The following is a 23,639-nucleotide window of genomic DNA, read 5'->3' as shown; positions in this document are numbered from 1 at the left end:
ATTTGGCTAACGTTTTTGTTTTAACAATACATACATATGTAATGTACATATATATATAATGGCCATACATACATCAGATTAGTCTAATTTTCTTAGTCTATCAATTCTACATGGTAGAACAATTTTATTACACTACAGATTTGGTAATCTCTCCATTCTTGAGGTTCATTAAATAGCAGATCTTAAAAATGTCATTGATCCATTATACGTACTGAAAATTTTTACTCTTAGAGGTTTTATAAGATTTACAAGATCATTTTTAACCTGATATACATTGCTGGATGAGGAAAAAATAATTTTGAAATAAATTCTTTAAGACAAATGAGAAATTCTGAGTAGCTGGAATTGCTATTATAGCTACATTTATCTTAGCAGTTATTGGGAAAAGTGTGCATATGCAATGTCATATCAATCCATAAAGTAATCCTTATGATCATGAAGGAAGAACTTATTTCCATACTACTGCAGTAGACTAAAACATAATAATATGAATTAGCATTAGAATATAATCTTAACATTCAGCTAATAGTTCAAAGTGTATTTTTAAAAATATGGTAGTCTTTGGAGGACAGTTTGGTAGTAACCTAATCAAATTTAAAAATGTGTTTACCCTTTCACCCTGAAATCCCAGGTCCTGATTATAGAGATATTAACATGTTCAAATAGGACTCAAGGACATCCATACAATGCCAATACTTTTCATAACAGTAAATAATTGTGGAAAAAACCTAATCTGAAACTCAGTAAGAGGTAGATATTTTCACAAGAGTCAAATCTTTTATCTAAAAAAATGAAAAAAAATCTTAGAGATTGTCGAAGCTGGAGTGCAATGGCATGATCATAGCTCCACTGTAACATCAAGCTCCTGTGTTCAAGCAATCCCCCTGCCTTACCCTCCCAAGTAGCTAGGATTGCAGGCACCACTACACCAGCTACTTTTAAAAATTTTTTGTAGAAACAGGGTCTCGCTGTGTTACCCAGGCTGGTCTTGAGCTCCTGGCCTCAAGCGATCCTCCTGTCTCAGCCTCCCAAAGTGCTGGGATTACAAGTGTGAGCCACCTTACCCAGCCTAAGATACATTCTTAAGGAAAAAAATAAAATTGTAACGTATGGTCCCATACATTATTTATGTAAATATAAATGGGCTTACATATTTATACATGTAAATATAAATGATTACATATGTAAATTTATAATAGGTAAATATAGATGTTTATGTAAATAAAAATGTGTTTATATAATGTGTGTGTACATTTTTATGGAAATATTTGCATATATATTGTATATAAATGTAATATTATATGTATATATAAATGTATATGTAAGTATATACAGTAATTCCTCAGTATCCATGGGGGATTGGTTCCAGGATCCCCTTTGGATACCAGAATTTAAGGATGCTCAACTCCCTTATATAAAATGGCTTACTATTTGCATATGACATATACAAGTCCTCCCAGATACTTTAAATCAGCTCTAGATGGCTTACAGCACCTAATACAATGTAAATGCTATGCAAATAGTTGTTTACTGTATTTAGGGAATAATGACCCAAAAAAGGTCTGTAAATCAGTACAGACGCAACCATTCATTTTTTTTTCAAATATATTCTATCTGCAGTTGATGAATCAACAGATGTGGAACTCACAGATACAGAGGGCTGACTATATACATATATAAACATGTATATAAGTGCATTAAAACTTACACCAAACTCAACATTGAGTTTCTCTGAAGAGAGTAAAGAACTGGGTGTAGGGGGTAAGGGGGGAATGCTGAAGAAGCACTGTTCCTTTTTATTTTATATGCTTCTACAGAGCCTGAGTTTTTAAAATAATGACAAAATATAGATTTCTTATAAATAAATAGGAAATATATAAAGATAGACTAATAACAACACCTGAGAGGACTAACAAACACTGTAGATATTGCTTTCGGCTTTTGTTTGATCATATAAATAATTGATCATTGCTATTTCATTTGTATCAATGAAGAAACAAACATTTGTGTTCTTATTTATTATTTATAAAAATAGCTGCCATTTATTGAGTGCATCCCTCTTGAGCTAAATCTTCTACAGGCCTTAAATCTACAGGCCTATTGGGTAAAAGCAATTATAATCTCCACTTAGTAGCTGAGGGATCTGAAGCTTAGAAAAATAATTTTTCCAGGCCACATGAAGTATGTGGCAGAGCTGGGTTCTAAAAGCCTATGCTTGTAATTATCTAAATGTTAATATTAATCATTAACATTTATAAGAAAGGTAACATATAAACCTTTTTTGCATATTATTTGATGATAAATAGCCTTTAAAGTAGCAATTATCATCATCTTAATTCGGATGGGAAAACCCTAGAAGTTACTTGCTCTAAATCACACATCTGCAAGTGAACTAGAATATAGATTTTCTGGCTTTGAATGCTAGGACCTTTCTAATTTCCACCAGAGAACCACTGTTTTAGAAGGACCTTGAGAAAATAGAGAACATCCAAAGGGATGCAGCCAAGATACTGAAAGAGAACATGATGTAGAGATACAGATAGGAAAATAGGATACAGAGGCTTCGTGACTTAACGATGAGTTGTTTTCTGATAAAACCATCATAAACTGAAAATATCACAAGTCAAAAATGCATTTAATATACCTAACCTACCAACAATCATAGCTTGGCCTAGCCTACCTTAAATGTGCTCAGAACACTTACATTAGCCTACAGTTGGGTAAAATTATCTAATGCAAAGCCTATTCTATAATGAAGTGTTGAATATCTCATGTAATTTATTGAGTACTACACTGAATATGAAAACCAGAGTGGTTGCATGGGTACTTGAAGTATGGTTTCTACCTAATGTGTATTGCCTTTGCACCATCATAACGCCGAAAAATGAAATCTAACCATCGTTGAGAACCATCTCAAAAACCTAAAATACTATATGGAAATAGAGCTAAACTTATTTTATTTGACTTTAAATAGAACAAACTCAAAGAGAAAAATATTACAGGAAAATAGATGTTAAATCTTTATGAAGAAAACTTTCTAATAATTAGACCTTTCATAAAGTGAAATGAGCTTCCTCATGAAGTAGTAAGCTTCTCATCACTAAAAGATTCTGAGACTGGATAACTATTTATCTGAGATTCTATAAAAAGGATTATGTAGAAGGTTGAACTAGATGAGCTCTAAAATTCCCTTTAAGATTCTACAGTTTGAAGATTTTGTTAGAGTTCTTTTTTAACTAGCCTTTACCATTTTCCCTCACAGCAAAGCAATAAACAATATGAAATTTATTTTTCTAATATGTATTATACTATTATTAAATGTACAATCTTACTCAAATTCCCTAGAGTGTACATATTTGCCTTTCACCCATCTAATGGCATTAGTTTAAAGCCAACTTTAGGTATGCTGGTTTTGGTCACAGTGATGTATTTGGTGCCTGTTGTTTCCTTACCTATAGAACAGCTTTCCTGGTAAACCAAGAGGATCGATGAATGCTCTTTCCAGGAGCATCAGTTGGTCATTCATCATTCTCACTGCAATAGGACTTCGAGAAGAACATATACATAATTATAACCCAAACCGCAGAATCATGCTTCAAAATAACACTAAATAAAAACAAGGCTTGGGAAAATATATTTCTAAAATTGATCAGTTTTTAACAAAATGAATATTAACAGTAATGCTTTACATGGTGAGCTACAAACAGCAGAGTCATCTTTCTAATATTTACAGTCAGCAGAGAGACCTAATGGAAAATCGTTTGTTATATTTTTTTACATCACACACCAATCAAAAAGGACTCAAAGACATTCTATACTTCTTTCTAGGAGGACAGCCAGGCCTCCTGGAAAGACAGACAAAGTGAGCTATCAAGTTATTCCTGATAAGTCATTCAGTTCTACTGCTGAAAAAAGGAGCAGATAACAGGCTGGATAACAAACAGTGAATGAAGGTTTCAGAAGTCTGTAAGGAGGGTAAGAGATAGCTGCACATAATGGATAGGGAATCCCTTGTCACACTCAGACTATTCCTTTGGGGAGTTGAGTAAGTTCCCTGGGCTCCCCTACAATCCAAAGGAGAATGAGGTCCCTTAAAACTACTGATAATAGCTTTCTTCCAATATGGGAAGTAGCAAAGTTTATTCTGATTACGTCTGAAAAAATAAATGTGACATGGACACATCTGTGGATAAATTTATGCTTGTTACATGGTATTTACTTTGAATATACTTTGAAACTATTTTCAATGTGAAAGTGGCAAGAAATTAAATAAAATGCAAAAAAGAATTATCCATGAAAAAAGAATTTCTAAACTGGTACACAGGAGTACTGAACAAAGAACTAGTAAAATATATTACAAACGCACTTAAACTCATAAAGCTATGAATTTACAGCTGTAGTCAGAATTTTCATCATGCAAACTCCTAATGACAGGTACCTTTGGCCCTTGTCTCTTTGGGATGAGTTTTTAGTCTACCATTCAGAGCAGTGCTCCCCAAACTTTATTGTTAGTATAAATCATTGAAGGGCAGGGTGGGGGTGGTAGTTAAAATGCAAAATTCTAATTCAGCATGTCTTGGTTGGGGTCTGATATTTTGCCTTTCTAACAAGTTCTCAGGTACTACTGCTATTGCTGATTTGCAGACTATAATTTGAATAGTAGTGATTTAGAGGTTAATGCTAATATGAGTGAAACAGTTCATTCTAGTAACCACATTGCTTTTTTTTTTTTTTTAAAGTAGGGATTTGAAACTTACTTGTTAAGATCAACTTGTATAAGTCGTTTATGAAAATCTGAAGCAGCCTCTGAGAAGTTTTTCACAGCAGAAAATAAGGAGTCTTTTTTAAAAACAGAAAAGAAGAAGAGAAATTAGCTCATATTTCAGAGGTTCACTTTCCCACCCTCCCCATTCCAGATTGATATGACCACATAGATGTCGAAGCCATTTTTCTACTGAGTCTTCTTGCAGATCCATGAAAATTAGTAGAAAATATAACAAAGTAATATTGTATAAAAACAAAAAATGGTAACATTGTTTCTTAAAGGAAATGACTTTCAAAAATCTAGGACACAAATAATTCCTTAACCCGTAGTTTACCAGAAACCCAGAATTCTTTTTTTTATTAATTAATTCATTCATTGGGACAACAACTGTATGCTAGACACTGGATACAGCTATGCATAGGATATGATTCTGTAATTATTACAGGGCAAAAAAAGTACCAATTCTTGTTTTCAAATAGTGCATTTAAGATCTTGTTCAACAGGCAACCTGTGACAAACTGATATAACCAGATACTGAGAAAGAGGATCAGATTTGATCTGGTCAAACTCTTCTTTAATTCACAATGCTTCTGAGGAAAGTGATTAGGTTCTCAGTACAGTCATACCTCAGTATCAGTGAGGCCTGGGTACCAGGATCCCCTGCAGATAACCATATTCCATGGAAGCAACTCCCTTATATAAAATGGCATAGTATTTGCCTGTTACCTACACACATCCTCCCCTATACTTTAAGTCATCTCTAGATTACTTACAATGCCTAATACAATGCCTATATACAACTTCATGTGGATTCAATGTAGTGCTCAGAGCACAACAAATTCAAATTCAAGTTTTGCTTTTTTGAAACTTAATGGTTTTTTTTTCTGAATATTTTTGGCTTGCAGTTGGTTGAATACATGGATGCAAAACTCACCAATATAGAGGGGTGACTGTATATTATATTTTTATTACAACAATGTATTTATTATTTTCCATATTTTCTACACAGGACTTTAAACGTACATTATTGATTTGTTGCTTGCATCAGTCCTGTGGTGCAAGCAAATCAGGAAATACAATATTCATTTTATAGATAAAGCACTTACAGCTCAGGATTTCTATTAGGTCACACCTAATGGAAAGAATTTCTATTTCTATTAGGTCTGACCTAATAGAAATCCTGAGCTCTAAATGCTTTAGCTAGTAAGTGGTACATTCAGTATAAGTATATTCAGTATTTTTAAAAACCTTCTTAGTCCCAGATTTTAGTCCTAAATTTTAGTCCTAGTCTTTTAGTCCTAGATTTTCCTTAAGTTTTAATTGTTGTTTTAAGCCAAGTTCAAACCAAATAATATAATAATAGATAGAATAGAAACTATGAGAAAAGAATGCTGAAAACAGAATTTTAAATTTCAAATGCAGGACAGAAGTCAAGATAGATAACTGAAACATGTCCTGGGATTTAGTGACACATGTCAATGACGACTTTCGCAAGAGCAGTTTTACTAGAGTAGAAAGGACATAAGACAGCACAGTGGATTGGCTAGTGAGAGGTAAAAAACTATAGACAGGGAGTGTAGATTATGTATTCATTCATTCATTCATTCATTCATCAATTATACCTTTATTCCTACACTAACACATTTTCTCAGGAACTGTTTCTGCCTGGCACTAAATGAAGAATTTTGATTGTGAAGAAAGTGGGACACATCAGGCAGAAGAAATGTTGTTTTTGAAATAGAAAAGCTATAAGAATAATTAATCTAATGGATAGTCACCAATAGTAATGGTGATTTTTGAAAATATGACAGGGAAAGGCATTAACAGATCAAACCAGGCCTCTAAGAAGGTAAGTAGGTAGAAGAATTAACCTTGTCTAAAGAGAGCCCTTCCACTGTAACTGTGTGGTTTCTGTCTCTTAATTGGACCCTGACTTATAAAAACTGATAAGAGATCATTCACCAAAAGGAAATCAGGGAATTTAGGAAGACAACTGGATGCTGAATAGCCACAGAACTACCAATGTCCATTTTGCTGTAGGCTCTGCTTATTTCTCTGGTTTTATCTCTCCTTATTTCCCCCATCACTGCAGAGATACTCCAATTGTATTGATATAAACACATTTTATTTGCTTCATTTTTTTCTAGACCATAGTATTTGCTATTACTAATCCTGTATATAATATTATATAAAGATTACTAATCCTTTATATAATAATATTCAGAAGTCGTTACTATTCCATACCCATTTTCTGTGTTTTTATAGTACTCTCTACATAGCCCCATAGTAATCTATTATCTGTATATTGCTTTATTCCCCACATGAGACTTTAAGCTTTCTTAGGACTATGACCATGCCTTGTACACATTTATATCTCCCAGGTAATAACATAGTACTTGGTACACAGTAGAAACTCAGTGCATATTTGATAATTTGGGTATATACTAAAAATAGGTGCCCCCAGAATAATAAAAGACAATGTTTGCAATAAAACAGTAATAATAGGTAATATTTAATGAGCACTAAGTGCCACCCACCACAGCTTCTATATATTACCAAACTGAATCTCCACAATGATCTTTGAAACATGATATGTTCTTTTTCATCTTTTAATTGTATGAAAGCTAACACATAGAGAAGTTAAGTAACTTTCCCAAGGTCACATAATGAAGAACTGGTAAAGCTAATATCTGAACCAGGCAAACCACTTCCAAACTCAATCCTCAATGCTACTACATACACTGCATTATGAGTCATCCTTGCTGTATAGGAGATGCACAGTGCAGAAGAGCAACCACTAAACAGTCATTAATAAAAGAATACTTATAACCACAGAAAAAATGTTTCATATAGACAAACTCTAAAAGATATATGCAGTAATAATCATTTTGTTGACAATAATTAAAAATACGTATGTAATAGTATTTGTGGCTTTCTCAATCTTTTGCAAATAATGTTACATTTTTCTAATATTGTTTCTATAACAGTATTTTTTTTTTTTTTTTTTTTTTTTTTTTTTTGAGAAGGAGCCTTGCTCTGTCACCCAGGCTGGAGTGCAGTGGCACGATCTCAGCTCACTGCAAGCTCTGCCTACCAGGTTCACGCCATTCTCCCACCTCAGCCTCCCGAGTAGCTGAGACTACAGGCACCCACCACCATGCCCAGCTAGTTTTTTGTATTTTCAGTAGAGACGCGGTTTCACCATGTTAGCCAGAATGGTCTCGATCTCCTGACCTCGTGATCTGCCCGCCTCAGCCTCCCAAAGTGCTGGGATTACAGGCGTGAGCCACCGCACCCAGCCAGTAAAAATGTTTTTAAAGGCCATAATACAGGAAAAATGTTTACCATCCCAATGTTTGTGGTAATAACTCAGCCATAATGGATTCATTCTATACATGCCAGATTAAATCAGATTCTTTAATAGGTGTTTGTTTAAAGTTTTTGTGTAGAAGTCAAAATAAGTAAGGCAAATATGTATTCTAGGATGAAACAATATGCATTGATCATCATAGGAGATAATATCTTAAAGCTCTAACTTAAAGATTGTAAAATATCTGCCCAACTATTTCTTACCAAATGATACTCCATGGTCTGTCAATTGTTGGTCATGTTTCTTAGATAGATTATAGATACTTGCTGCATAGTTTTTCAAAGCTTCTGCATAGTCTTGAATATTAAAAGGAATGATTTTAGAATCCACAAGCTCATATACCAGTGCTCCTCGTAATTGAGCCACAGAAAGTTGTTTTTTAAATGTGGGGTCATAAAATTTCTCTACCAATTCAAATGTCTCATAAATTGTGTGGTACACTGGGTAGCTGCTGTACTTATCTGTTTTCTGAAAAAAAATGGAGAGGCAAGTATAAATAAACATTAAATATTCAAGTTATAATATTTTTATGTAAGCATAAAAATAACTATAGAAAAAATACAACCAGCCAGGCATGGTGGCTCACATCTGTAATCCTAGCACTTTGGGAAGCCAAGGCAGGTGGATTGCCTGAGCTCAGGAGTTCAAGACCAGCCTGGGCAACATGGAGGAAACCCTGTCTCTACTAAAAATACAAAAAAAAAAAAAAAAACAAGAAAAAGAAAAAATACAACCATATAACACCCTGAGTTTTACCACAATGAGGCAAAACGCTAATAACGAAAACACTATAGCCAAATATTCACTGGTTTTAAAAATTTTCTCATTATTTGTTTTATAATTTATGTAATCTTCATTCAAGATGCTACACCTTGAACATTTTCTCCTTGTATCTTCGATAACTAAAATTAGGGAATACATATTCAAATTGCACCTCAACATAGTTCAAAGTTATCTATCAATTGATTGGTAAAAAAAAAAAGGTTCTGGGCAGCTAAGTACACAGCTTAAGGATGATTTATTTAAGTAACTTCCCTTCCTTCTCAAACAGTATATATCTAAATGTCATTTAAGCTTTATTACATAATTAAGGTACCATTATGAATATGAATTATTACATAGTAGTATCCCGTATAAATATTCTTTTTAGTTCTTCGGTCTGCCTATTCTAATTTTAGTTTTTATTATTTGCCACCTTGTATGGCTATCGTTCTTACTGCTGTTAGTATCACTAAAAAGCAATCTCCTTATCAGTCCTTCTCCTTCTATCTAATTATCTGCTTCTAATCTAAAGTGGTCTTAGAAACTAGATAACTTTGAGCAAATTACAGAAGACAGAGTATAAAAGTGAACAGGCCTTGACAAAGAGTTAAAACACATCACTTATGTATTGTAATGAATGTAAGCATTCTGAGTTTATCTATTTTGGGTTACTCTGGAGTTGCTTTTATTTCTTTGTTCTTTGTTGTATTCTGAACAGTCAAATTTGCAAGTGATATACATATAATGGGCAAGCAAGATTTAGGTGTACTGTAATTATGATTTGAAGATTGATTAAAATCTATGACAAATCTGTGTCTGCTACTGTAATCTTCAATTTGGTTTATGAAATAATTTATAACATTGATGAGCAAACATGGTATATATTGGTTATATCCAAGTACCTGCATATCATCAGGATGTCTGTGTGACAGTAGTGCAAACCAGTCAGTGCAGAACAGAAAAGGGGATCAAGTTAAAAGAGAAACTTGCTTTATTTCCCAACCAAGAACCCTTTACTCAGGTGACAGGCAGAAGTGGCAATATGAAGAGGAGCTACCGACAATAATGAATCTTACCCTAATGCTCCTCTTGACCAAAATATGTTCTCCAACTGCATTTATCCTCATGAAAAGTACATCAGAGCCTGCAAGACTAGTCTAGAGAATGAGAGTTTTCTGACAAATCAGGAAAAGGATGTGAACTACTTAGTACTGATTAACCAGGTAAGTGTCTGGCATTACTCTATGAATCACCACTTATTTGATTAACCCTAACAATGAAATTTTCACAAAATTACTCAAATTGCTTCCTTGTCCATCTGGAAAGGGACATGCAGTCTATCTCTATCCCTGGGAACTCTTCCCAGGCCACATCCACCAGGTGTCTGATGCCAAACAACTCAGTGACATTCTTCACCAAAGGACTGTAGATGAAATGTTATATATTCAAAATGATAAAATGGCTTACCTTATTCTTAGTGTAACGGGCTCTGCCTGAAGCAATTCCAAGTCTCTGAAAATAAGCTTCAAAGTCACTTCCAGATCCCAGCTTATTGATTCTAGATGTAGAATGCAATCCACACACACACACACACACACACAAACAAGTAAATGATACAAAGTTAAATAGATGGGACAAGGAATCCTGCCCCAAGAATAGCAAGGAATTATATATTACATTTATAAGAATTTAAAAAAGGTCAACCACCCTCAAGACATTTTCCCATAATCTGCAGGAAAATTGCTATAAAATTAAAAGTAATGCTGAAAATTAAAAATAATGGCAAAAACTGCAAATACTTTTGCACCAACCTATAACAAGAATTGGGCCGTGCCACCAAAGACTGCATCTTGTGATGATGCTCTCCATCATATTTTCAGCATTTACATTTTTGTTTAGAGGGGAAAACAATGAAGACGTGGGCCCTGCCCTCAGAGAACTATCATCTAGTAAGAAAACTGCCATAAAAAAAATCTACTTTTAAAATCATGAAGAATATAAGTGTGCCTTATTTCATTTTAGAAATAAATCTAATTATAATTCATTTCTTTGCATATGATTAGGAAACCTCTGTTGATCTATCACATATATATGCATATACATAAATAAGATGTAAGACATGAAAATTTTTAGTAAAATAATGGTAAGTCATGAAAGCAGAATATAAAATTGCATGTTCATTAATAACTGTTTATTTCCAAACTATTAGGTTAGTAGATATGTTTTTGAGACTGACCTCTTCAATGTTTTAGAAATCATTTTTGTATTTTACTATTTTTGTTGAATTGGCATGTGAAAGTTTTATAATGGACCCACATTCAAACTTTCACAAGACTGATTTGAAATGAGGAATAAAGCTATAAACTGTTACTATTATTTGCTTGTACACGTTGAGTATCCCATATGAAATGCTTGGGACCAGAAATATTTTGGACTTCAGATTTTTTTCCGACTATGAATATTTACATATATGCAATGAGATATCTTGGGGATGGGGCCCAAGTCTAAACGTAAAATTCATTTATGTTTCATATGTATCTTATATACATAGCCTGAACTTAATTTTATGTAATATTTTAAATGATTTTGTGCATGAAACAAAGTTTGTGTTAAGTGCTATAAGGTGTGGAATTTTCCACTTGTGACATCATGTTGGTGCTCAAAAAGTTTTGGATATTGGAGCACTTCAGATTTCAGATTTTTGAGTTAGGAATGCTCAGTCTGTATTAGAAATGGCACTACAGTAGAAAACAAATATATACTTTTTATTACATAATGTTTAGAAAAAAGAAAATAAAAACAAATAAATATAAAATAAATTTAAGAAAGCTGCTGTAGCATGAATGAGATGACATAAAAAATAAAATAATATTTACATAAATTCTAAATCATAGGTAAAGACACAATTTGGTGGTTACTGATAACGTTCCTTAATAAATTTACAAGCAAATAATCTAGCATTTGTCTTTTCATCATTATCATCTGAAGTTATATATTAATACACCTAATACATATCTAAATGAAATTTTAAGCAAGAATGCCAACTAATGGCTAATAATGTAGCGAAACTATTTTGGCTAAAAATTTGCAAAACTAGATCTATTTGTGCTCTAATATAGACTGAAAGACTTCACATGCTGGCTAATCAGCAAAACAAAACTGGATAGAAGAATGCTTTTTTTTTTTTTTTTTTTTTGAGATGGAGTTTCACTCTTGTTGCCCAGGTTGGAATGCAATGGCACGATCTCGGCTCACTGCAACCTCTGCCTCGCGGGTTCAAGCAATTCTCCTGCCTCAGCCTCCTGAGTGACTGGGATTACAAGTGCCCGCTACCATGACCGGCTAATTTTGTATTTTTAGTAGACACAGGGTTTCGCCATGTTGGCCAGGCTGGTCTCCAATGCCTGACCTCAGGTGATCCACCCGCCTCGGCCTCCCAAAGTGCTGGGATTATAAGCATGAGCTACTGTGCTCGGCCAGGAATTCTTCATTATCTTTTCTTGGCTCAAATTATTGATGAGACACTTGAGAATTTCATGCTTGGAGAAACAAGAGGCAGAGGGGAATTCATAATTTATCCTACAGTAGAAAAGGTGTATATCAGTAACTTACCTAGGCAAATTTTTATTTTCAGGTGAAGGGTCTTTTTCCAACCAGCTTTCATACAGTGATTTACTCTCAAACCCATCATCAGGGCTGGGGATCTGGAAAGAGAAATCAAATACTGGAAATTAGGGGTAGAAGCAACTACATTTATGCCAAAATAAAACTATATATTATTTGTCATCAACTTCTACTTTTAATAACATATGTACATATATATATTTATACATGTTTTATAGAAAAATTATATTTTTGCAAATGGCAAGAAATAAATCTAGCCCAAATTATTTTTTATTCATGATGTCTACCTGTGTTGGTAATTTTGCCATGTACCTAAGATGTGATTTCCTGCTTATTTTGGTAAACTTTTAAATAGAACTTAAAATCTTTACAAATGCCATTTTAATTAATGTTTGGCAGCTTAGATTTCTTTTAGTGGGAAGACACTGGAGAAAACTTCAGATATAACATTTGCTTTTGTAAATTATTTTTGCCTAATAAGACCTATAAACAGGTCTCAGAACAATAGAGGTGACATAATTTCAAGCTCAGCTTCTTAACCTATAAGTCTTGGTTTTGCAGGGCAGGCCGGGGTTAGTGCTGGGACTATTCTTTTAGACAGTCTTATTATGTTTAAACAAAGTTAAAATTTTATGGATTTTTAAAAAACCTCTACAAAACCTCAGATTTCTACTTGGGAATTTTTAAGAGCTCGTGTGTGTGTGTGTGTGTGTGTGTGTGTGTGTGTGTGTGTGTGTGTGTATACATTTTTACTCCTTTCATTAAAAGTACATTTACAAACTTATACTTGCCTTGTCTTTTGACACTCTAAGAAGAGCAGAGCCATGTGAAAACATTGTGGACTGTGGAGTCAAATTGGTCTATTTTAAATCTAGACTACTACACATATTGACTATATTTTGTTTTCTTGTTTGTTTATAACCCTGATTTGCTCAAAAAAGACCCAAGGCAGACCCTACTTAAGTAACTGTGAAAGCATTATAACTTGGTGTATTTGTTCCCCTCTTTGAACCTTAGTCTTCTCACCTGTAAAATTGGGGATAATGGTACCTTTCTGAATATAAACATCTGGTATTTTCTCTGGCCTTTAGACAGAGTTGGTTATTCTAACTTCTGTGCCACTATTCTTAATTTTTCTATAGATATTTACTAAGCACTGAACTCAGAAAAGAGATGCAGAAACAGAGACATAGTCTCTACCCTCTTGGACCTCACAATGAAATCTAATTGGGGATACACATACCAAACACATTTTGTAATACAAAATTATAATAAGCAGTTTAAAAGAAAATATCAAAGTTCTATAAAGAGATGTGGGGATGAAAGATAGATATGTCTCCAGGTAAGGGCTTTCTGAGAAAATGGCAATTAAATTTAAGAGCATCTAATAAAGATGTTGGGTATTGGCACATGTTTTTGAACAATTTCCCTGTTTCAATCTCACCCCACTTATTTAGAGGCACAAATGTGTTGTGTTTACTGATAACACAAGCCCTCATCAGCCTTCAAGTAGAAGGTAACAGTGGTGAATCCACTGCCATCCACAGAGTAATGGTAGGGCTGGGAAGTGGTCACTTGCCCTTAGCTTTGTATGAATGAGATGATATTTTATGACTGCATAGAGGGTCCACAGCTTAGAAAGTCTTGGCACTCTACACCCTTCCTCACCAACATGAGGCAGCTGCAGAGATGTTCTGCTCATTTGTAGCCAGCTGACTGGGTTCTACTCTCTACTCTGCTCCTGCCAATTTACAATGGTTGAGAGAGATTCTGTTCCAGTTCCTACATCCTGCTTGGATTGAACTCCCAGTAAAACCCTCTTCATTTTCTGAATCATACTGTCTCCATAGTAGTGCTAATCAGAAATCATGTCCCGTTGGCCTAGAAAATCCAGATCAGCTTTATTTCTTTCTTTTTTCTTTTTTTTGTTAGGATTTCTATGGCTTACAACTCCTGGGCTCAGGTGATCCTACTGCCTCAGCTGGAACTATAGGCATGTGCCACCACACTTGGCTAGATGAGTCTTACCTCAGCTATATGCATTGTCAGAATTGATAGCCCTCCTCTTATTTAGCAACACTTTGCCCCATTTCTTGCTGCATCTGGCAGCTGCCCTTCTCGCCAAGCTCAGCCTTGTCTCTCACCCCTACACTATCCTCAAGTCACCAATATGGCTTGACTATTTGTGCTAACACACACTAGGGATTAATAAAATTGTAATAATCAGTTTACAGAAGAGTAAAAACAAGTCTCCTTTGTCTACTGGGTCTTAGCATGCCCACAGATAAGAATTTATCTTTGTACAAAGAGGCACAGACATCAACTTCTCCCTTATCAACCACCAAATTCTTATCATTCCTGACATCAAGGCCGGGGATCATCTCTCTAGGACAGCACAAGTCATAAATTCCTGTTCCAAAAAGGGTTCTCTCAGTAAAGATTTTCTTTTCAGCTTACTTTTAGATAAGATGCTTTTATGGAACATTCCAATGAAAGAATCAAAGACAGCAGCTACCCAAGATGGTGAGAGCATTGTGATGAGGAAAATGAGAGGAGTTTCATTTGGAAAACTAGTTTTTAAAGACATGAACAGTAAAAAGAGAGGGGTAAGATTAAGGGAGGAAATATTAATAGTACCCAGAGAGAAGTGATATCTACTTCATATTGTTATCTAAGGCTGACCTTGAAGCAAACATTTCCACAGGTAAATTCTTTGGCAAGGAACTATTTAAATGATGTTCACAGATATTAAATGAGTGGATTATATAAGTTTTAGAGATTCAGAGTCCTTTAGATTTTAGAGTTCTTAAAATATCTATAACTCATTTAATATTTATAAATTACTGGGAGATTAGCAAGCCTGCAGAATTATTTCCATTTTGCCTTTAGACTTGCAACTACTTAATGTATTCACTACACTGACATAAAACAATGAACAACCTTGTTAGAAATTCTTTAATGATTTCTCCATAACAGATTTCTGAACTCCTTGGCCCATTGGTTATGCCTCATTTCTTACCATCTTTCCCACCAACGCCTTTGGCTTGGCCATGCTGAGCTACCCTCAGATCAGGAAATACGTTCTTTTAAACCTCCACATCTTTTTTAGATACTGTGTCCTCTGCTTAGAATGCCCTCTCCCTTACTTCTACATCCCTTCATTTGACAGTCCAAACATCAGTGACTGTGCAAACCTCCTCTTATGCTCAACTTCCCCCAGCCGCCCCAGGATTTAATATTCTCTATTCCATAACTGTTCTCCATCATACATAGTATCAAATATTCTAGTGAATTCTAATTCCTCATTTACCAATCTGTGTCCTCTCTAGATTACAAAGTCTTCGAATTCAGTGACCTTGTCCCCTTATAACTATTGCTGCTATAATTCATTTTGTAGAACCTGACATATAGTGACCACTCAGTGAATATTTGTTGAATGAATGAATGAGTAGTTAAGACAGTTTTTGAACTGTATGCCTTTCTATTCCAACTCAGTGTTCTTTCTGCTATATCAAATACCTCTGCCAGATAAATACATGTTACAACTATTTACACAATTATTAATAAGAACTATTACTAGAACAAAGAAGCTGGTGATAATATCTTCTTAGTTATGTCATATAGGTAAATGGCATATTAAAGATTTTGTTTTGACTTGTTTATATGATTCTATTATGTTCTCTCACCAGCTTAAAAATAAGTACCATTAATTTAGGGGGGAACACATGTTATTCATTTATCCATTCAAAAGAAAACATACGAAGACACATTTCCTTATATACCTCTTTTGTCAGTTTATACACTAATTGGTAAAGAAGGGGAGTACAGTCAACTCTGAGAGTATAATTGCCTGAAAAATAAATGAGACACAGAGTATTATTTCATACTTCTAAATGAAATTCCGTTTAATTCTAACTTTATTTTCTAATTTTAAACAAGATATAATGATCTTCAAATCAAAGATTTTATTCCCAAAGAATAAAACAGGGTGGAAATAGTTCTTCAGGAGCAAGAAAGCCTACACCAAATATTTTGAATAGTAGAAGGTCTTGGTGGACTTTGGTTGCTAAGGCAGCAGCTGTCACAGTGATTATAAGGGTCATTCTCATGGCAGCAATTCTTAGGGGCACTTTGGCAAAGGAAGTGGTAAGTCTGTAGCAATAATTTTTTACTTGTTTCATTCAATGCAATAGTATATATCAAGATATTAGACAAAGCCATGTCAGTAATTATTATGTTCTAACATTTATTTAGAAATAATCACAATGCAATGAAAGCCTAGAGACACGAATCTCTTCATTTTCTGAATCATACTGTCTCCATAGTAGTGCTAATCAGAAATCAAGTCCTGTTGGCGTAGACAATCCAGATCAGTTTTTTTTCTTGTTTTTTCTTTTTTTTTTTATTTTGAGAGTCAGGGTCTCTCTATGGCTTACACTCCTGGGCTCAGGTGATCCTGAGCTAGATTCAATAGGAGTTTGTAGTTCAAAAGGAGTAAGTGAGTACACTTACTTCAAATTTGTTACAACAAATACAGGAAATATTTCTACACAGAATAGTCTGCAAAACCTTTCTTCTGAACTGTTTTAGCCAAATTCCATTAATATCTTTATCGAGAAAATATGTGGTTAACACTAGAGTTTTAAGTAGTAATATAAGCAAATAGTAAATATATCAAAGAAATTAAAAGCAATAGCTTAGTTATGAATCATATCAATTCATATGAATCCTAATTATTTTCTCTGTGGCAAAATGAAAAATAAAGGTATTACTGAAGCATCTCATAGGAAGGGGATATCTGAGGCGCTTAATAAGCTAGAATTTATAGTCTTAATAGATGGTATTCTACTCAATAATAAAAGTTACTTAAAGTAAAATTTCCTTTCTGAAAATTTCACTTCAAATTGAAATAAAATTTACCTTCTATAGATGAATCCGAGTTGATATAAGCAATGCTTCTCTCCTGGAGTATTTTGACATTCTCCTGTAGTTGAAGCAAAGTTGTTACTTAATTCACATTACTTACAGTTGTGAAAATGTAAACAAAATAAGCAAATTAATTTCGTGGAAAAGCGGTTTACAAGTATCTTTCACAAATTAAATAGCTAGGTCCATCTGTGACCCTAATTTCTGAGAAAATGCAGAAAACCAGTTGGTTAACAACAACAATTACGCAATTAATATAAGAATTAAGGATACTATGAAGCAATAGCTACTGTTTATAGCAATAGCAGAGAGCCCTAAAAAAAAAAAATATTTTCAAAGTGTGGTTCCTTGATTCCCTGCAACAGACTATGCAGGGATGTGGCTCCCATATTCTAGGGCCCTGCCCTAGATCTACTGAATCAGAACTCACAGTGAGGCTAAAAGTGAGGCGTGGAAATCTGTATTTTATTATTTTATTTTATTTTAGAGACAGAGACTCACTCTGTTGCCCAGGCTGGAGTGCAGCGGCACGATCTCAGCTCACTGCAACCACTACCTCCCAGGTTCAAACAATTCTCTTGCCTCAGCCTCCGGAGTACCCGGGATTACAGGTGTGTGCCACTGTGTCCAGAATTGGTGGGTTCCTGGTCTCACTGACTTCAAGAATGAAGCCGCGGACCCTCGCGGTGAGTGTCACTGTTCTTAAAGGCGGCGTGTGTCCGGAGTTTATTCCTTCTGATGTTCGGATGTGTTCAGAGTTTCTTCCTTCTGGTGGGTTTGTGGTTTCGCTGGCTCAGAAGTGAAGCTGCAGACCTTCACCGTGAGTGTTACAACTCTTAAGGCGGCGCATCTGGAGTTGTTCCTTCCTCCCGGTGGGTTCGTGGTCTCACTGGCTTCACCAGTAAAGCTGCAGACCTTCGAGGTGAGTGTTACAGCTCATAAAGGCAGTGTGGACCCAAGGAGTGAGCAGCAGCAGCAACATTGCAAAGAGCAAAAGAACAAATTTTCCACAACGTGGAAAGAAACCCCAGAGGGTTGCCACTGCTGCTCCGGCAGCCTGCTTTTATTCTCTTATCTGACCCCACCCACATCCTGCTGATTGGTCCATTTTACAGAGAGCCGATTGGTCTGTTTTACAGAGAGCCGATTGCTCCGTTTTGACAGGGTGCTGATTGGTGCGTTTACAATCCCTGAGCTACACACAAAAGTTCTCCACGTCCCCACTAGATTAGCTAGATATAGAGTGTGGATTGGCGCATTCACAAACCCTGAGCTAGACACAGGGTGCTGATTGGTGTGTTTACAAACCTTGAGCTAGATACAGAGTGCTGATTGGTGTATTTACAATCCCTTAGCTAGACATAAAGATTCTCCAAGTCCCCACCAGACTCAGGAGCCCAGCTGGCTTCACTCAGTGGATCCCACACTGGGGCCACAGGTGGAGCTGCCTGCCAGTCCCACGACGTGCGCCGGTACTGCTCAGCCCTTGGTCAGTTGATGGGACTAGGCGCCGTGGAGCAGGGAGCGGTGCTCGTCGGGAGGCTCCTGCTGTGCAGCAGCGGCGGCGGCGGGGGTGCAGGCTCAGGCATGGTGGGCTGCAGGTTGGAAGCCCTGCCCGCGGGGAGGCAGCTAAGGCCCAGCGAGAAATCGAGCACAACAGCTGCTGGCCCAGGCGCTAAGCCCCTTACTGCCCCGGGCTTGCAGGCTGGCCGGCGCCTCCGAGGGCGGGGCCCGCCGAGCCCACGCCCACCCGGAACTCGCTCTGGCCCGCAACCGCCCGCGCAGCCCTGGTTCCCTCCCACTCCTTCCCTCCACACCTCCCAGCAAGCTGAGGGAGCCGGCTCCAGCCTTGGCCAGCCCAGAAAGGGGCTCCCACAGTGCAGCGGCGGGCTGAAGGGCTCCTTAAGCGTGGCCACAGTGGGCGCCAAGGCTGAGGAGGTGCCGAGAACGAGCGAGGGCTGCCAGCATGCTGTCACCTCTCCCCACGACCCCTGGCTAATTTTTGTATTTTTAATAGACACGGGGTTTCACCATGTTGGCCAGGCTGTTCTCGAACTCCTGACCTCAGGTGATGCACCTGTTTCAGCCTCCCAAAGTGCTGAGATTACAGGCATGAGCCACCGTGCCGGGCGGAAATCTGTATTTTCTTTTTTTTTTCTGGAAACAGAATCTTGCTCTTTTGCCCAGGCCAGAGTGCAGTGGCGCTGTCTCTGCTCACTGCAAGCTCCGCCTCCCCGGTTCACGCCATTCTCCTGCCTCAGCCTCCCGAGTAGCTGGGACTACAGGCACCCGCCACCGTGCCCGGCTAATTTTTTGTATTTTTAGTAGAGGTGGGGTTTCACCATGTTAGCCAGAATGGTCTCGATCTCCTGACCTTGTGATCCGCCCGCCTCGGCCTCCCAAAGTGCTGGGATGACAGGCGTGAGCCACCGCACCCAGCCAATCTGTATTTTCTAATAGATATAACTGGCAATTGACACTTACATACATTGAAGTTTGAGATCCATTTATGGAGGGGATACCCAAGTAAATTTATCATTTCAAAAGTGAGAAATATAAAATTTCCATTTGTTTATATTTACTATGTATATGAAGTGAAAGAATAAAAAAGGAAGACAAAAAATTAGAGGAGGCACACATTAAGACAAAAATAAGACTCTCTTTCGCTCTCTCTCACACACATACACAGACAAACACACACACACAGACACAGATTAAAGAAAAAGTAAAGCAAGACGAACACACACACAGAGAGGAACATGCTGAGAGAGCCCTTCACCGCTCTCTCTAGCTTGTTAGCTTTCTAAAATATGTTATAGTAAAAACATCTAAAGCTGTGTGTGGTTATGGCACAAATAAAAACTGTCACCTCTTTGCACTTGCCTGCATAGGCCAGGTGATAGTTGACTCCATTACAGAGAAATATAAAATCAGAGTTTCCATTATAACAGATTTATAGTGAAAATAAAGAAGATTCCTTATGTGTATTTAAAGAAGGTAAACACGCTACTGAATATAATCAAGAACCTGGCACAAAACTGGAAAGTGTATTGAAATTGCCTTTTAATGCACATGTTTATAAATTAATGCAAAGCGTTTTTATTATTTTATATATTAGATTTCTTTATGTTCAGCTGCTGAAATTTAAAAAACAGATGCATGTGTTTATATGTGTTTATATATGTATCACAAGAAATCACATGTTTCTAAATCGCATGTTTCTAAAAGCAAATGACCTCACCCACCACAGTGGCAGGGGGAAAAAAGATAATGACCTGAACTAATAAAATTTGATTCATCAAATTAATGTTATAGTTTCAAAATGCATATTAATAATACCAATGTGAAAATCACAATTTGCAGTGTAAATGTAATCAACAAAGGGTAAGTGATACCAGACAGGTAATTGTGAGTGGGATTTTTACCCCCTCTGTATTTGTTTAATTCATATTATTCCTATTATAGTATTTTAAACTAATGTAAGAGAAAATGAGTTAGGAGGAAAGCATTTTCAAAACTAAACACAATGGCAAGACAGGTTTGCCATATTTTAAAAGAGCTCTATAAAATCTGGACTTATAAATGATAAATAGCAGATGGAGGAGGGAAGGTAAGTACTTATGTAGTGCACCTACCTGGAAATACTACTGGACCCAGCAATCCCATTACTGGGTATATAACCAAAGAAATATATCATTCTATTATAAAGACACATATACACATATGTTCATTGCAGCATTATTCATAATAGCAAAGACATGAATTCAACCCAGATATCCATCAATGACAGACTTGATAAAGAAAATGTGGTACATGTACACCTTGGAATACTACACAGTCATAGAAAAGGATGAGACTATGTTGTTTGCAGGGACATGGATGGAGATGAAGACCATTATCCTTGGCAAGCTAATGTTGAAACAGAAAAATAAATATCACATGTTCTCACTTATAAGTGGGAGCTAAATGATGAGAACCCATGGACACATAGAGGGGAACAACACACACTGGGGACTTTCAAAGGGTGGAAGGTGGGAGAAGGGAAAGGTTCAGGAAAAATAACTAGTGGGTACTGGGCTTAATACCTGGGTGATGAAATAATCTTTCACTAGTAATACCACAATATTAGTTTCATAGAGTCTCAAAAATTACTACATTTGAGTTATAGGTTTAACATTTCAAACCAGGTTTTTCAAAATTCTCTCCTCACCTAGTTTTTAAAATAGTTTTTCAAACAACTTTCAAAATGATATACATGTGAAAAACTAGGTGAAGTTAAGGGAGGGATAAAGATGAAGAGAGAAGGGAGCCAACATTTATTGATCACTTACTGTGTGGATTAAATTAGTTAAAATGGGTAAATCACATAGCTACTGTAAAGCTCCATAGAAATATTATTACAATTATTATTATTAATACATGATAACACTCTTCTAGAAAAGATGTGATCACAAATTGTGTGTTTATTGAGCTTAGTCTTACAGAAAGAGTAAAAGTTTACCACTGCGTCAAGGCAGGCAGGAAATGCCAACTAGAGAAATCAGCTTGTACAGAGTAGTTGAACAGCGTGGCAAATCCCCATGACACAGTTTACCTATGTAACATACCTGCACTTGTACCCTGAACTTAAAAAAATGAATGTGCTTACCTTCTACATTTAAGAACTTAGAGATTACTTGACAGAGAGACTAAAGGAAGAAGTTGGAAGAAAAGGGCCCTAGGAGAGACACTTAAATATAAATAATTAAGAGTCAGTGACAAATGACAATCATATGTGAAGAAAAAAAACCCCACCTATGAAATTGTAAAGCAGGTCAATTTATTAAAGTAATTCAATTCACAGAATTATCACTTTATACTTAACAATGAAGCACATATCTGTTGTAAATGCTAAAGTATACTTATGGTTGCCATTTTAAATGGAATCTGTCAATGTGAAAATATAGTCAATATATGGCCATCTTAATAGAACACCTTATATTTTCTCAGATGGAAGAACTCTTAAGAAACTTCAAAAACTTGAAAATTAGCTCTAAGCATCTGTATCAGTTTTTAGATAAGTAAATTATCATCTAAAATATCTCATTAATTTTGATTATTTTCTGAGCTTATTGATTTTTCTTATTTTTTATAAAACAAATGCAAATGGCAATGAAAATATTTTGACAAGAGGCAATAACTCTGTCTGCAGTCTAGTACTAAAAGGTTATTGCCAAACTGATGTGAAAGTAAAAATAAACTATTTCTTAAATTGTCTTGAGTCATTCTCCAAAACAAAACCATACTAGGTAATGGAATATATTTTTGATCATCCTGAGGTACATACATATTTGTTCCCTGTTGACCAAAAAAATAATAAGAACCTTCTTTGTCTTATTTACCTCAGCCCATTCTGTGGAACCCAGAAGTCCAAATTCTTCTGCATCCCAGCTGGCAAAAATGATAGTTCTTCTAGGTCTCCAGCCTGTAAGAATTGTTAACACATGTGGTTAGGTACAACTGCCTAAAAAATAAAAGAAAATTCAGTAAGTCACTTTTTGTCATCACCTAGGAAAGAAAGGTTGTTTACCTTTACTCATCAGTTTTCCAAAACTCCGGGCAATTTCTTGCAAAACAGCAACCCCACTGGTTGGGTCAATAGCTCCAAATACCCAGGAGTCCCGGTGACCTCCCAGAATAACATACCTGTCTGGAAAATAATACGTTCAAAAAACCTACAACTTTGAATACATTATAAATATTTGTAATTTATGTTTTTAAAATAAACATCCTCTTTCTTGAGTTTCCTCTATAGAAGACAAGAAACACTATAAAGTAAAATCTTCTTTTGGATTTGTACAGTTTTCCTCAAAATTTAGTAGTTTCAAATCAGCCAAAAAACCCCACTTCAATTGTTGACTACAATTTATCTTTACTTACCCTTTAATTTTTGTAAAAACAAAATGTTTTAAAAAATTATGTGACTCACCAGGTTCCACAGATCCTCTGATAGTTCCAACTACATTGTAAATCCTTGTAATTTTATTGATGTTATAAACATGCATTCTAACCTTCCTAAAATTTTAAAAGGAATAAATTACTTAGTACAGCAAATTATGTTTTTTACAGTGTTTTATTATAAAAAACTATCTTCATAATAGTGTTTTATTATGAAAAGCTGTGCAATAGCATAATGGATTCTCATATCTCTAC

The 23,639-nt window shown here is 35.7% G+C and overlaps 1 protein-coding gene across 6 annotated transcripts in view; it reads right to left on the bottom strand.

The window, feature by feature from the left end:
- NAALAD2 (N-acetylated alpha-linked acidic dipeptidase 2) overlaps positions 1-23,639 on the bottom strand; it is a 57,405-nt gene that overhangs the window by 4,698 nt on the left and 29,068 nt on the right. For 3 of the 6 annotated variants that reach the window (XM_031016357.2, XM_055356255.2, XM_055356256.2), the window contains 10 exons: positions 23,416-23,501; positions 23,017-23,136; positions 22,829-22,911; positions 17,442-17,505; positions 16,304-16,371; positions 12,510-12,601; positions 10,365-10,455; positions 8,339-8,603; positions 4,758-4,839; positions 3,453-3,545 (listed from right to left, as the gene is read on the bottom strand). In XM_031016357.2, coding sequence (XP_030872217.1) covers positions 3,453-3,545; positions 4,758-4,839; positions 8,339-8,603; positions 10,365-10,455; positions 12,510-12,601; positions 16,304-16,371; positions 17,442-17,505; positions 22,829-22,911; positions 23,017-23,136; positions 23,416-23,501 — 1,044 coding nt within the window. The remainder of the gene's footprint in view (positions 1-3,452; positions 3,546-4,757; positions 4,840-8,338; positions 8,604-10,364; positions 10,456-12,509; positions 12,602-16,303; positions 16,372-17,441; positions 17,506-22,828; positions 22,912-23,016; positions 23,137-23,415; positions 23,502-23,639) is intronic. The other 3 variants (XM_055356254.2, XM_055356257.2, XM_063693455.1) reach the window with 1 other exon arrangement.

Source organism: Gorilla gorilla, chromosome 9 (assembly GCF_029281585.2).
Source record: "Gorilla gorilla gorilla isolate KB3781 chromosome 9, NHGRI_mGorGor1-v2.1_pri, whole genome shotgun sequence".
Classification (NCBI taxonomy): Eukaryota; Metazoa; Chordata; class Mammalia; order Primates; family Hominidae; genus Gorilla; species Gorilla gorilla.
This window is presented reverse-complemented; position numbering and strand designations above follow the sequence as displayed.